At 37.8% G+C, this 17128-nt stretch overlaps 1 protein-coding gene across 3 annotated transcripts in view; it reads right to left on the bottom strand.

Annotated features, from left to right (window-relative positions):
* Positions 1–17128, bottom strand: part of LOC128983566 (prosaposin) — a 207501-nt gene that overhangs the window by 17141 nt on the left and 173232 nt on the right. For all 3 annotated transcript variants that reach the window (XM_054402884.1, XM_054402883.1, XM_054402885.1), the window contains exon 15: positions 11962–12157. In XM_054402884.1, coding sequence (XP_054258859.1) covers positions 11962–12157 — 196 coding nt within the window. The remainder of the gene's footprint in view (positions 1–11961; positions 12158–17128) is intronic.

Consider the following 17128-nt stretch of genomic DNA (forward strand, 5'->3'; position numbering starts at 1 on the left):
CAATTTCTTGGATCATATTTTTTTAAATTTTAATAAAGGAGAGTTGTATAAAGAGTTTCAGAAACCATATTGTGGCTTTGAAAATTTGTACATTGTAAATCAAACGCCAAACCTTTATCACACTTTAATACGATATAGATACATATATTATAAATTAATTTGTAGCTTTTCAGAATTTTTTTTTTCGCCCAAAAAGTTTCTGTTGTTAATTATGTAAACTAACTTTTTCTAAGATACGGTAAACGCTAGAAAACTAATTAAAAGCGTATTTTAAAGGTAATTGTTCAACCGTCATGAATTGTTACATACCAACCTTTAGGGCCTATTGGTGACATTGGGGAGTGGAAGTCTAAATTTAGTTCATTACAATTACATCAATGACCTTGAGCTCTGCTAGTAAGATGCCGTGGTATGGTGGCGTGTCGGGGAGAAGGGTAAAGGGGATTAATTATTGTTCATGCTTACTCATTCGCTCTTAGTGTCGATTATGTATCATGTGCAATGTAAAATCAAGATGACGTTGTTCAAACTAAAATATAAGTTTGGACTTCCTTGTGTGACCAAAATAGTCGCCTACAGAGCAACAGAAGAATCTACCATTTCTTATAAAATTATTTCAATTGACATTTGTAGACAGTTTTATATAATTGTTTTTAAGGAAACCCAAAATCTATTGGCAATCATAAATTAATATGATTTAAATTTTTTTGCCTCCTACAAATGAAATACCATGTGCATATTGGTCCTCTGGTCCTGTTAATACAATTTTGTGAAGGGTTTCTTTTATAATTTAAAACTATATCATTGCACAAGCATTTTGAAGGACTCTCTGCAGTTTTGCGTACTCTTGCAACTACTAATTCAAAAATTCAAGATACAGTTTGGTGGACAATTAAAATTAATGTGTTAATGGGTTATAACAATTCAACTGTTAAATATTATAGTTTTTGAGGGTGGGACTGGAAATTTATACTATATTATAGATTTGCATTCATAGTAGAACATTATAGACTTTAAGTAAACCAACAGAAAAAAGATTGTTTAGAATTTTCAAGTTCATTTTAGAACAAACTGTTTGCTCCGCCTCCCAGTTAACTGAGAATTTCAAGAAGTATAAACATATTAAATAAATAATAAGTGAAGTTAAATATAACCCATTGTGTTTAAAAAAAAAACATTACACAAACTTTACGGATGCCAATATATTTCCAACCATACTAGGAATTTCCTAAAATTGATATTGTATGTTGAAATAGGTTTATTATTAATGAAGTTGAGAATACTAAAGGTTCTACAAAACAAAACATTGAATAATACAAATATATTTGTATTTAAAGTAACAGATGGATTGACAAAATTGTAAAACGATTGTATAATATCAAAAAATATCAAATTATTTACAGTATCACGGTTACAACTTTTAAACTACTCTTGTTATGACTCAATGTTTAACCTCTTTAGGACCTTCCATTTTATGCTTTAGTGGGACTGGTTAAAACACCACAGTAGGTTTTGCAAATATGATTGTGAGATGATATATAATCTAAACTAGTTTATGCGTGTTGATAATAATATGTATTTTAATTTGAGTACTTTAATTGATTCGGTTATATGTTTACCTCATATAACATTTGAACATGGATTGAAACATTAGATGTCTTTGGAATACTCTGAGAGTGGGAAGCAAAACATAACTTTCAGCAATGATGCATCGACATCTACCTTTACTGAGTGATTCAGAAATAATGTAATTGTAACATATTTTGTCAACATGACTAGAATTTTAATAAAATAGATATATCAGCACGAAATAGTTTGTAAGGTAAAAAATTGCAGCATAGGACAACTTATAGTGTTCTAGCCTATTCTATTTGTTTTGGGGAGCGAGCTGGCGTAGTGGTTAGAGCGCGGGACTTCAGTCCCTGAGGTCCCGGGTTCGATCCCCGCCAAGTCACCAATGGATTTTATCTAAGTGATAATGCCACAACCCCTAGGTCTAGCCTGAAGTAATGAGAAAAACAATCCCAGGCTCGTGCCTAGCGCCCTAGGACAAAAAAAAAAAAAAAATAAAAAAAAAAAAAAAAAAAAATAGTGTTCTAACCTAATTGTAAACCAAAATAAATGTTTAATGGTGGCATAAAATCAATTTAAATAATTACGAGGTGTTAGCCCGTCCTACGGCAGTATTAGTCAGTTAAAACCGTGTACAATTCAGATCGGCTAGTTTACACATATAAAGACAAAGTTTCTTGCTTTTTTAATGTGAAAATCATCTTGTAAACAAATGTTGTGTGACCAAATATTTTTTATTCCATCATAGGCCTATACGATATGCATTTTAAATCCGATAATTTTACAATAAAACAGCAGTTCTGCAATTTTGAAAAGTGTTGAAGCGAGATTTGCAGCCGATTCGCACAGACGCACACTGATTATAAGTAGCCTACAGTAGAGAGAGTAATAGTCAATTGAGAAGTGTATAGACCTAGTCAACGATACCACCTTCCATAAGCATACCTGCCTCTTCCATAATTATTATCACCACAATACAACTACTATACACAATTTCCAGTAGGTCTGAATAGAAACGACCTAAAATAAAACTATATTATCCAATAAAATTCACAGTACACATAATTTAACTTTGGTGTCCTAACATCAAAACTAATCGTCACACCTATCCTTTATATAAATTTCTCTGCATTAATTGCTAAATAAATAAGCGTAAACAAAGAAAATTAAAAACAATAACAGTTTGTTTTGCTTGTTGCACTGTTCTACACACTGCTAAAGCGCTACAACTCATTAAGTGGCATCCTGTCCACACACTGTTGATATATGCTGAATTGCGGCATGGTGCCACTATTTAGAGTGTAGGCTGGCGCGAGAATTGGCAACATAGTGTGAGGTACCAAATTTTAAGGGGGGTAAAAACGTATTGCTAGTCCACAAACACCATAACTTACCCGATTTTTATCCACAACATCCTAATCCTAGGCCTATGTGTTGGCCCTAGCTTGGGCTATGGGCCAAAGAACGTAGGCCTACTTTTAATAACAATGAAGTACACAAACACACCCACAACGATATATTTATTCATAATAGCACTCCGTTTCACATAATAAAGTTAAAACGACCGATTTTACGACTATTTAACGCCGATTACAACATCACTTAACCTCAAAATGGTGTTTGTTGACCAACGACAGACGACAACTAGACCGGCTCAACAGGCGAATCCCCGATCAGCTGTTGGCTAGTTTCCGAAATCGCCACCGCAGCGCTTGAGCCGCGGCTGAGGAAATCGGGATTTGAGCCGGACAAGAATTATTCGCTGTTCGACCGTCGACTCGTTAACGAGAAGCCTCTTCGCACAACGAAAGTAACTTCGCCATACGATATCGATTCAGGTTAGCTACGTTTTCAGACTTTCCTACTTTCTTTTAAATATTCTTTTTCTAACATACGCATACTCGTCTGCCATTTATTTTATCCGTTTACGTTCGATTATAACTTTCTAAATTTTATTAACTTAGTTCTTGCCGACTCGTACAAAACCCGCCAGTTCCTGCCTGCCAGTGACTAGCGGTGGATATTTTTCGGCTCTTTTAAACCAATTGGCTATTAAATTACGTTAATTCAGTTCGTTTCACGATTAAATTATTACTTAAGTTATTCCAGTTAATTCGACGTTTTAATACCCCGAGACTCGTCGTCTGAGTTCTAAACCCCGTCTTTGGCGGGTGAAAGAATCGAGTCTTGGGAGCAGGCTGAGTTAATAATCAGCTACGAAAATCAGTATTAAATTTATTTTAAACCACTCACATTAAATTATCCGTCCAATTATATTAATTAGGCCCCGACGACTCTGTAGGGATTGGGTTTTACATTATATTCGATCTTATATTATTTACCTAGGCCTTTAGCTAATTATTTTAAAGTTCATTACGAGCAATTGAATCACATTGGCTTCAGATTGAATACTCGTCGGCCCTACAGAGTCATTCTAAAAGTTAGGCAAAATTCTCCAAAACACTTTTACGAAGGCTGGGATGATATAGCTCCAACTGGGCGTCTGCAGGATTTCCTGAGCGCTTCTAGAGCTCTGAGCCTTCGATTAAATTTAAATAAATTGATCAGTCAAAGCCGTGACACCTTCGTATCGACCCCTGGATTTTTCTCGGCTCCTTCTGAGCACTCCGGGGAAGAAATTTGAGTGTGGCCGGTTCTAGGGGTAGGCCTAGCCTGACTTGGTGAATTCTAGTTTATTCCCCCCCTAGAATTTTGCGTCACAATAGCATTAGGGAAGTTATAGTTCCAGCGGACGGCGCGAGGCGCGCTAGCTACCGGTATGGCTTCGTGTTCCACAATTCGGCGTGTACCTGCGCTACTTTAACTCACATCGACGAGTTCAAAAATACTCAATCGTGGCATGTGATGTTTAAACGACATAATAATGCTGGAAAACCCAAAAAATGATAGAATTAGCTGTGGCACCCTGAAAAAGGTGCCACAATTTTTGAAGGTGCCACAGTACGGCCATGTGCCTGTGAAGGATGCCAATATTCGGTGAATACAGACACACACACACACACACACACACATACGGGGTTTTACCGAATACTCGCAAACACCTAATTGTGGCATCTTTCAAACTGCGGCTACCAGTGGATGAAGAAAGGTGGTAGAAACATTTGTGCATCGATATTTTTAATGAACACTCCATTTTAACATCTAACATTCCAGTTTTTAATTGTGGCACCTTGCCACAAATCGGTATATATCAACAGTGTGTGGACAGGATGCCACTAATGCGTTGTAGCGCTTGAGCGGTGTGTTCGACCCCCCCTACTTTTCGCGTGCGCTGTTGCCAGTTCTCCGTTCTAGTTCCTTCATTCCGTTCTGTATTCATGTGGCTATGGCCTAGCTGCTGTAGTTTATTGCCCGCGCTCCTCACGTCGTCTTTTATTAGTGTAACGATTTTTTTACATGCAGTTTTTTCCAAGCTCCAATAATTGTCAAAATTATTGGATTTAAAGTCAATGGACCAAATTAAATGTCATGAGGATTACATAAAACTACATGCTATGTCGTTGATATTTTATCGTCACATTGTATGTATGGTTTACGAACTTAGATACTTGGATTAAAGGCCTTAATGTGCTGGGTAAATTATCAGTTTCATGGGAATATACAAGAAATTTACATTAAAATACGCAATAAGTATGACTTCGTTTTTTTCTGTATACATATAATTAATGCATGATAATGTAAAAGTATGCGTAACGAATTTTTCACCACACTATGATGTTTTTAGCTGTTTTCCATACGTTAATTGGTGGCTGAAAGTTATGTTTTGTTGGCCATGCCAGCTGTCATCGTCATATAGGGGCCGAGCAGGGGTTTACATCCCTAGGGCCGCAAAATCGCTTGTTCGCTAATTTACTTAAAACATTAATGTATATTAAATGCACAAGCTGTATCCATGGCATTGCAATAGACTTGTTTTTTGTCACAGCTGCATAGACAACTATTTATTGTTATTTTTGATTTTGATGATTCCTCAAAATATTTCACATAAATAAGAGGGACGTTATATTGCAAAACATACTTGGGTGAAAAATAGCGTTCGTACCACGAGCCAAAATGGGTTTGCAGCTCTCGATCGTTTCACGTTCTCGAATTCGTCTCGAACTTAAAACCCGATCTCGAGTCGGCAAAACGTCACTTTCGGCCGGGTGTAGGCACATGACCGAGGCTGTAATCCTCTTAATCACGGTCGGTTGACCTGTCAGTTTTAGGTTGGTGTCGAACGCTTCCGCATCATACCGTGCATAGCCGAACTGTTCTAGGCAAATTGTTAGCTCTACCACCGTCGTTGTCATAACGTATCGTTTGTAGGTTAAATTTAAATTTAATTTAACTGTCATAACCTAACCAAACTTGCTGATAATGAAAAATCGAATGAAGGTTTACTAATAAAAAAATAGTTCTGTTTATAAAATAAAATTACAAATCCCTAACATTTAGTATAATTTTTTTAATTCTAAAATTAAACTATCATAACCTAACCAAACCAACCAAACTTGCTGATAATAAAAAAATCGAATAAAGGTTAATAATCGAAAAATAGTTTTGATCATAAAGTTATAAATTATATCAAAAGATGTACAGTTAAAACGTAATCGCATTCTGAGCGAAATCTTTGACAAAAAGTTAACGCCTCCGGTGGGATTCAGAATTCTCGATTCCCCACCCCTCCTCCGGTGACCACTACCCTCAGGCCATAAATCAAGGGATTAACCCAAACAAAGATCTGGGACGCTGTCCGTCTCCCCTTTCGGCCCTAGGTACGAAATATACTATTTTTTTACGGTGGATTTAAAGACCCAAAGATTCTCACCCCGTTGCGAAGCACGGACAGAAACACTATAGTTAATTATAAGATTATAAAATCTTTACTGTTTTGTCTGTACATTGCGTAGATTCATGAAGTGTTTGGTTATTTCTACGTGTTATATAATAAGAAAGCCGAAACGAGTCTTGTGTCAATACCTGTACGTTTGTTTGATTGTTTCCGTCATTGTGTCTGTAACGCCAAAATTGCAATTCACAAGTCCTACCTTGAGAAAACTAGAGTACCGTTCATGATCCAAATAGTTTTGTAATTGTTAAAATAAATTTGCCATGTTTGATCAAAATATAGCCATAAACAAGCAAACTACAAAATTTTACAATATTCTTTATAAGAATAACATGGCAATTTTTTAATTTACAGTTTTTGAATTTGTCCTGTTACCAATAACCGTACAAAAACACTTTGATATACTAAATTATTTGTTTTTTAAGCTATTTAAAAAGGTCTGGATATAAATTGGGAAATTTTGTATTTTTAGGGTAACGTGTTTCTCCACTTCATGTATTAGTAAAGTAACAATATGTATAGTATCAAATTCAATAATAGCATTGACTACTGTATTTAAACCTTAACACAAGTGTTTATATAGTCAATGAGGCTACTAGTCAAGGCCACACTAAAAAAAAACAGGCCGTAATGCTCGTATAGCATGACGTTACGATAGAAGACGCAATGACGTTATGTTTGCCGTTTGTGATCTGCTGCTTGTTTTAATCTTTTCATGGAAAACAAAAATATAACCTGAAATATGTCATTGCCGTCTTCTATCGTGACGTCATGCTTGACGAGCATTACGGCCTGTTTTTTTTTTTAGTGTGGCCTTGTACTAGTGCTACCGCTAGATGGCTTATGCATGTGTACGTTAGTAGCTAGCAGACAATTTGCCAACTAGGAACATGAAATCAGCTGTTTCCCCGTCCTCACTGTGGCGGTTGCTCGCCTAGCATGTCAACAGCTGACTGCTGTAAAAATTGGATGAGGCGACAGTAACTTTTTCTAGTACGCTTCTTTACCATGATATCTGCCAATTCAATTTTGTCCAAAAAATGTATACACATCTCTAAGATTTGTTGCCAATTGACAAGCAATTCAATAAAAAAATAAAAAAAAAACTATTGTTTATCATCCCTGCAAAACTGCTAATATTTCATTTTCAAATTTTCATCAGAATTCCGTTGGTTTAAATCAACGATCACATAAGACCAATAGATGGAGCACGCCTATCTAACTAACATACAAGCAGTTGAAGCCAGGTCCGCCATCTTAGTCCAGGCATCTTTTTGTCTATGGTGCAGGTTAGAAGTGGTAGATGCCAATGAAAACGGCACCAAAACTCAATGTCCAGCTTCAAAATAACTTGACATTTAGCCTATTATTTAGACTAAAGGTAAATCGTTGAAACTTTGTATAAAAGATGTAAATTAGTCTAGGACACTATTGGTTCTAATTAAAAGCTTAAAAGTTTATATTTTCTTTTTTAAATCTTGAAATAAATTTGGTACTTTTAAATGAGTTTTAAAATATGACATAAAAAAGTTCGTCGGCTGCTACTGTTTTTATTTTTTGGTCAGGTAAGTTAAAAAACAGTGGATTTCGTGGATAAAGAGCTCAATTTCTTGGATCATATTTTTTTAAATTTTATAAAGGAGAGTTGTATAAAGAGTTTCAGAAACCATATTGTGGCTTTGAAAATTTGTACATTGTAAATCAAACGACAAACCTTTATCACACTTTAATAAGATATAGATAGATACATATATTATAAATTTGTAGCTTTTCAGAATTTTTCTTTCTTTTCTTTCGCCCAACAAGTTTTTGTTGTTAATGTGTAAACTAACTTTTTCTAAGATACGGTAAACGCTAGAAAACAAATTAAAAGCGTATTTTAAAGGTCATTGTTCAACCGTCATGAATTGTTACATACCAACCTTTAGGGCCTATTGGTGACATTGGGGGGTGGAAGTCTAAATTTAGTTTATTATTACAATTACATCAATGACCTTGAGCTCTGCTAGTAAGATGCCGTGGTATGGTGGCGTGTCGGGGAGAAGGGTAAAGGGGATTAATTATTGTTCATGCTTACTCATTCGCTCTTACCCACAAACAAACTTATTTCAAGCCTAAAATGAAGAATGTAGATCTAACTTTCTATATTCGTTTGGAAAACGTCAGTCAGAGGCAAGTCTAGACCATCGAAGTATATAGTTGTGTAATATACTTCGATGGTCTAGACTGTTCCTATGCCTGCACGGTCCATCACAAGTTACTGTCTTTACTACTTTTTTAGTAAGCCTATGTGTCGATTATGTATCATGTGCAATGTAAAATCAAGATGACGTTGTTCTAACTAAGATATATAAGTTTGGACTTCCTTGTGTGACCAAAATAGTCGCCTACAGAGCAACAGAAGAATCTACCATTTCTTATAAAATTATTTTTATCGACATTTGCAGACGGTTTTATATAATTGTTTTTAAGGAAACTAGGGATGGACGGGTCCCGAAATTTCGGGAATTTTTCGGGAAAAAAATATTCCCGATTATCGGGACGGGATTACATTTGACTCGGGAATTTTTCGGGACGGGATTTGGTCCGATCGTCGGCGATTTTTCCGCTTCGCGAGTGCCGATAACGCCGTTATTGCGAGCGATAGGTCCGCGAACGCAGGAGAGACGAAGTCATTTCGACGATTACGACGTGACCGCGGAGTCATAACGACGATCGCGCCGTGGCCGTGATTATTGGACCGACGATCGCACCGTGACCGCGAGTCATAACGACGATCGGGCTGTGACCGCGGAGTCATACCGACGATCACGCCGTGACCGCGAGTCATACCGACGATCGCGCCGTGACCACGGGTCATACCGACGATCACGCTGTGACCGCGAGTCATACCGACGATCGCCCTGTGACCGCGGAGTCCTACCGACGATCGTGCCGTTACCGCGAGTCATACCGACGATCGCGCCGTGACCACGGGTCATACCGACGATCACGCTGTGACCGCGAGTCATACCGACGATCGCCCTGTGACCGCGGAGTCCTACCGACGATCGCGCCGTTACCGCGGAGTCATACTGACGATCATGACGTGATGGCGAGTCATACCGACGATCGCACCGTGGCCGTGGAGTCCTACCGACGATCGCGCCGTGACCGCGAGTCATACCGCCGATCGCGCCATGACCGCGAGTAATACCGACGATCGCGCCGTGACCGCGGAGTCCTACCGACGATCGCGCCGTGACCGCGAGTCATACCGCCGATCGCGCCATGACCGCGAGTAATACCGACGATCGCGCCGTGACCGCGGAGTCCTACCGACGATCGCGCCGTGACCGCGAGTCATACCGACGATCGCGCCGTGACTGCGGAGTCCTACGGACGATCACGACGTGACCGTGGAGTCCTACCGACGATCGCGCCGTGACCGTGGAGTCATGCTGACGATCGAGACGTGATCGCGAGTCATACCGACGATAACCCCGTGACCGCGGAGTCATACCGACGATCGCGCCGTGACCGCGAGTCATACCGACGATCGCACCGTGACCGCGAGTCATGACGACGATCGCGCCGTGACCGTGAGTCATACAGACGATCACCCCGTGACCCGCGAGTCACAACTTTCTATAGGTACCTGTAAATTGTTACCCATTTTTTTGTTTTTATAGATCAGTGCCACAAATGCTAAAAATTGATTTCGTATGTCTTTTTTGGTAACTGCAATACAGTACTTTCTTTTTATGCACAGAAAAAAATCCCGTCCCGTCCCGTCCCGAAAATCGGGAAGGAAATAAAAATCCCGTCCCGTCCCGTCCCGAACTAAAAATTCAATCCCGTCCATCCCTAAAGGAAACCCAAAATCTATTGGCAATCATAAATTAATATGATTTGATTTTTTTTGCCTCCTACAAATGAAATTCCATGTGCATATTGGTCCTCTGGTCCTATTAATACAATTTTGTAAAGGTTTACTTTTATAATTTAAAACTATATCATTGCACAAGCATTTTCAAGGACTCTCTGCAGTTTTGCGTACTCTTGCAACTACTAATTCAAAAATTCAAGATACAGTTTGGTGGACAATTAAAATTAATGTGTTGATGGGTTATAACAATTCAACTGTTAAATATTATAGTTTTTGAGGGTGGGACTGGAAATTTATACTATATTATAGATTTGCATTCATAGTAGAACATTATAGACTTTAAGTAAACCAACAGAAAAAAGATTGTTTAGAATTTTCAAGTTCATTTTAGAACAAACTGTTTGCTCCGCCTCCCAGTTAACTGAGAATTTCAAGAAGTATAAACATATTAAATAAATAATAAGTGAAGTTAAATATAACCCATTGTGTTTTTAAAAAAACATTACACAAACATTGTTCACCACTCGGAGCAAAAGTATATTATTTATGGTACTTAAATTGTTTTTATAGTACGTGGCAGTACAGTATTATTAGTTTATTAGTTGCTTGTTGCACTGTTCTACACTATGCTCAAGCGCTACAACTCATTAAATGGCATCCTGTACACACACTGTTGATATATGCTGAATTGCGGCATGGTGCCACTATTTAGAGTGTAGGCTGGCGCGAGAATTGACAACATAGCATTAGGGAAGTCATAGTTCCAGCGGACGGCGCGAGGCACGCTAGCTACCGGTATGGTTTCGTGTTCCACAATTCGGCGTGTACCTGCGCTACTTTAACTCACATCAACGAGTTCAAAAATACTCAATTGTGGCATGTGATGTTTAAACGACGTAATAATGCTGGAAAACCCAAAAAATGATCGAATTAGCTGTGGCACCCTGAAAAAGGTGCCACAATTTTTGAAGGTGCCACAGTACGGCCGTGTGCCTGTGAAAGATGCCACTATTCGGTGAATACAGACACACACACACACACACACAGACATCACTTCGAAAACCAATTTTTTGGGTCCAGGGGGACTCAAAACGAATATATCCACTCAAAACTCAAACTCGAAAAATTTGACGAAAACAATACTTTCTCCATATAGGGTAGGCCTACTATGGTATAGGGGGAGAAAGTAAAAATGGGCTACGGTCTAAAATTGCATTTGCCACTTGATGTTGCTGACCAAGTTGATGGGTTATAGCAGTTGCTATAGCTCACCGTAAGTCATTCCATTAGTTTGACTTTGTTAAAAAAAGGATGTGTATTTGACAGAAATTAGCGATTTAGATCAGCGCAATCTATCGTTGGCTCACATCAACTACAATGGTTTTGATATATAAAAAAAAAAAAAAATAAAAAAAAAAAAAACTGACGACAGCTGAACATGGGAATGGAACTAGTTGTATTAATAGTCAAAGGTGACATTTTTAACTTTATTGATGAGACAAAACAATCAGACAATTTCCTGATATTGAAATGATAAAAAAGGGGTAAACCTGCAGTTTGTATAAATTTACAAAGGACTACAAGACACTTTTGTTATATTGTGGTACTGGTTAGGAGGACTATCACTGATTTCTATGATTTACAGACTTTTACAAGAAGTAACACTTACTGCGAATGTAGTCAAAGTGAGGGAGGGACGAGGAAGTGCACACATTCATCATTTGACAGATTTGTTGAGGATCTATTGACTGGGCCAACAATGTCACAATAAGGTCCAAGTATTGGTCAATGAACTTCTTGCACTTGGGTCTCACAGTGGATGGCATTACAAAGCAGACATGTTCAACTACTTGACGAATCTCCTCCTATAAATCACATTACACTTAACTAGAGCATATTAATTTCTTGCAAAATATAACTAGAAAACGGATATTTGCATTTAGACAGTTAAGTGATTTTTTTCAGTTCTAAAGAAATTAAATCAATATATTTTGCATATGTACAGTCGGTTTTGTCATATGGAATATTAGCTTGGGGAGGGGCGTACAGTTCACATCTCACGGGTCTGATTCTGGTTCAAAAGTCTATCCTAAAAGCTGGTTTCAAAAAGTGTAAAAGATACCCCTTAGATTTACTATTTCATGAAACTGGAATATTCCCCATTGCAAAGTTGTTTATCAAAGACCTTCTAATTTTTATATTTAAAAACTTCAATTCAATTTTTACTTCCATAACCCACACTCATAATACAAGATATGCAAATAGAATTGGAATTTCCACTATTCAGCAGCACAAATCCTTTTCAAAAACAAATTGTTTCTACATAGCACATCGGAATTATTCCACTAGGTATTTATAAAGCAACTCAGTTATTTAGTTCACCTACATTAAGTGTATTCAAAAATAGAGTTAATAGATGGTTATTGGATATCAGCGATGAAGAAAACTCTTGCAACCAACATAATTCTTTTCCATTCTATTTATTGGCTTACCCTTATTGGCTTCCCTGTTAAACAATTCTGTGGATAAAGAATTAAATGAATATTTATTCTCATGTTGTAAATATCTTTATATCACGTTCCCATAGCACATAGTAAATTTTTATTTAATTTTAAAACTTTTTCTTTAATAGGTAGCAAATTAGAAAAAAAAATCATTTTTAACAACTCGAGTCTACGCACAGACCACTGAGGTCTATGTAGACCCCTTTCCATTATTACATTAGTTATTATTCTAGCCGAAGCAAGCACATTTTAACTAGTTTTTTAAGTTTATACTATTAGTAACTTTATAAATTTAATGTTACTTGAATATTACGTAAACAATGTAGGCCTATATAATAGTTCAAGACTATCTTCGTAGTTTATTTTTTGAAAAATTTGTACTTTTTGTATATATTGTGGAAATAAAACTGATTTGATTTGAAAACTGTTACATATAGAATAGTTATACAACAGTTTTTTGTATACATCTATATAAATAAAATTACTAATTAGTTTTGCCTGTTCGGTTGAACCTCGATTAACCAGGCGTTGGATGAACCGTGGACGGTAGTTATTTCCAAAATAATGTTACATAACCTCACTGTCCAAGAAAAATACCAAGAAAGTTGTTCAGTCATGTTGTCTTTGTATTAATTTAAATGTCTTTGTTCCTAACACTCTATCTTTAATTCCCATCACATGACCACGTGTAAATCTCCATTGTTGCATTCATTCATTAAGAATCACCTGTCATGAGAACACATAATCATTTTTCTACTGATAATTTTTTTTGTATCAAAATTTCAAAACCCTAGTTTTTTTCTATTATATTTAACTACACTGCACATTTTTGGTCCTTCGAGTTGTGGATTATTTTATCAATGAACATTAGTGTGATCTTTAAGTTTTATTGAAATAAATCAATATCAACAAGAAAATTATAAAGAAGTTCTGATTTTAATCCTGATTTGTCTTTATCCACAAATCACTCCAAACCTTTACAACACCGGTATCTATTACTCAGGTATTAATTGAACTTCAGACCTAGCTATCACAATCATATCCCTAAAAAATAACCAGGGTGTCTAGTAGTTGGGAAAATCGGGAAAGTCGGGAATTAGTATTGAATTTCAAAATGGTCTTGAAAGTCGGGATTTAGTCTTAAATTTGATTTCAAAGTCGGGAATTTTCATGATTTTGCCACGATCGTCGTCTTGCGTTTACGTAATCGCAAAAGCCAATGATGATGTCTACACGGCCTCGGGAAATGTTCACGATTTTGCCGCGATAGTGGACGACGACGATGACGTTTCCGAAACCACGAGAGATGTCGATGACGTTTCTGTGACAGCGGGAGACTACGATGACGTTTCCGTGACCGCGGGAGACGACGATGACGTTTCCGTGACAGCGGGAGACTACGATGACGTTTCCGTGACCGCGGGAGACGACGATGATATCTGCTCGGCCGCGGGAAATGTTCATGATTTTGTCACGATCGCGGACGACGACGATGACGTTGCCGTGACCGCGGGAGATGACGATGACGTTTCCGTGACCGCGGGAGACGACGATGATGTCTACACGGCCGCGGGAAATGTTCATGATTTTGCCGTGATCGCGGACGATGACGATAACATTTCCGTGACCGCGGGAGATGACGGTGATGTCTAAACAGCTGCGGGAAATGTTCATGATTTTGCCGCGATCGCGGACGACAACGATGACGTTTCCGTGACCGTGGGAGACGACGATGATATCTGCTCGGCCGCGGGAAATGTTCATGATTTTGTCACGATCGCGGACGACGACGATGACGTTTCCGTGACCGCGGGAGATAACGATGACGTTTCCGTGACCGCGGGAGACGACGATGATGTCTACACGGCCGCGGGAAATGTTCATGATTTTGCCGTGATCGCGGATGATGACGATAACATTTCCGTGACCGCGGGAGATGACGGTGATGTCTAAACAGCCGCGGGAAATGTTCATGATTTTGCCGCGATCGCGGACGATGACGATGACGTTTCTGAGACAGCGGGAGACGACGATGATGTCATTGATGTCTACAAGGCTGCGGGAAATGTTCATGATTTTGCCGTGATCGCGGACGACGACGATCACGTTTCTGTAACCGCTGCAGTCAATGATGATGTCTAAACGTACGGTACGTGGAAGATTTCATGATAAAAAAAAACAAATTTGCTAGTTAGAATTTTTTATTGCTTCATTATTTCTTTACTTGAAAACACCACATTATCATAATACTACTTTATGACAAAGACAGGGGTTGGTGTAGTATTATTCAGAAAATTTGGTTAAGCTTTAAAAATTGGTATCGGTATCAGGAATCGAGAATCGATACATTTTGGTATCAACACGCACTAATTGTTGAAAAAACTAGTCTTGAAAAATCTGGAATTAGCCTTGAAAAGTCTGGAATTAATGGAAATAAACTAGACACCCTGAATAACTGAAGCTCAAACTGCTAAAACTTAACCTTTACTTAATCGAAGCCAAAACATCTCTGCTAATTTTGAAGTTAACCTTGATAAACTTCTTATTGTTAATGACAACACTAACTTTTTTCTGACAAAGAAGAAGTTATTTTGAAGCTCCAGAAAGACAATCCAGAACTTTTAATAAGGGCCTTTTCACACTAGGCCACAAGGGAAGCACCACTTTGGAAGCATGTTTGGTGGCGAGTAATCTTGAGTGGTGAGCCACTTCATCAGCCACCACACTTGCTCATTGTTTTCTATTGATCATGATGAATATGGAAGAAGCTTGTGGATTTGCTTTTATGTTTCTTTATTTGCAGACTTCTCTTTTTCGACCTCAGAAAAAACCCGGATAAGTTTCACATAATATGCGATAATGACTGATGGTACCGACGCTTTACATCTCTGTCCGAGTACACTTCACTACTCATGTCCTAAACGTTCCACGTCACCACAAAAGTCACACTAGTGTGCAGTGCTCCATTTTGTTTCAATGCTTTTCGGCTTGTGGTGTGTCCTTGGATACCTTGGAAAAGTTGCTAAATTGTAAGACCAAAACATGATAAAAATATTAAAAATATCGGTCGTTATCTTCCGATTGCGCATGTGCTCTAAAGTTTGAACAAAAAAAAACTCATATTTTTCAAAAATTAAAAAAAATACGTATTACATGACAACTTGAAAGAAAAATATTGATTTTTTTCAGCTCACCATAGTGTTCATGGTGGCGAGCATAAGTCGATGGCTCTGGCTATCCTAATTTTGGCCGCGCTTCCAGGAGCACGACCAAGCCACTTCAGTGTCCCAGTGTGGTTTTGTACATAAACTCAATGACTTTCGTGGTGGCGCTTCCAGTACTTGCTAAGTTCACTTGATAGCAAAGCCTTACACTTGATAATATCATTACCTATCTCTGCTGGCAATTATACAGTAGTCTATCATGCTTTATGTGAAATATACCACTTGAAGCATAGGCTAATCTCTATTCACCTCAGTAAAATTGTTGATCTACCCAAATCAATGATACATCTGTCAAAAAACCTCAGATAATGTTTAAACGATTTCAATGTAAGTGAACAAGCTCTTAGCGTTCTTGACTATAATGTCATGGAAGACAACTATTATTATTCTTTGTTTGATGGTTACTCATCACTAAATAATGGTAATATAAATGTTGTGATTATTTTATTAACTATCATTTCAGCCTCTGGATTGCTTATATAATCAAATAAATAGTAAATTCGATCCCGTAGGTTCATCTTCAGTCGGAAGTTTAGGTAGACCAAATGTTTATTCTAAAATCCACCCGATGGGTTTCGTAGAAATGTTGACATTTAACACGAACACGACACACATTACAATTGACATAAATAATATTCTGAGTTTAGGGATAAAAACCATGGTTTTATAAGACAGTGGGATAACCTCACTTCAGTCAAGGAACACGCTGCCGGCAGAACTGTCAAAATTTAGTCAGGAATGTGGGTTGAGGTTATGTTGACATTTTTTGATTACGGAGTGAAAAAAACATATGATGGATGTATTTGGATTGATGCGGCTAGGTGTCTGGTTGATTATTTGTTTTCAGAGGTGTATCAAAAATTATGTTTGCTGAGAAATTACGTTGGTCATTGAGGACTTCAGACGGGTTGGATTTAGTATTGCTGTATATATGGAATTGTTCGATTATGTCCAGCTTATTGCTTTTTGGGCCTTTATGTAGGATTTCTAGGTCTTGGTCTATGGTCGAATATGAGTGCATATGATTTATAAGATGCTCAGCGTATGTGGACTGGTTTGTACTGGAATTTCTGGGAAGGTGTTCTTTGTATCGGGTTTTGAAGCTTCG

This window comes from Macrosteles quadrilineatus, unplaced genomic scaffold (assembly GCF_028750875.1).
Source record: "Macrosteles quadrilineatus isolate MER2022 unplaced genomic scaffold, UCM_ALF_1.0 Scaffold_1__1_contigs__length_201487025, whole genome shotgun sequence".
NCBI classification, from domain to species: domain Eukaryota; kingdom Metazoa; phylum Arthropoda; class Insecta; order Hemiptera; family Cicadellidae; genus Macrosteles; species Macrosteles quadrilineatus.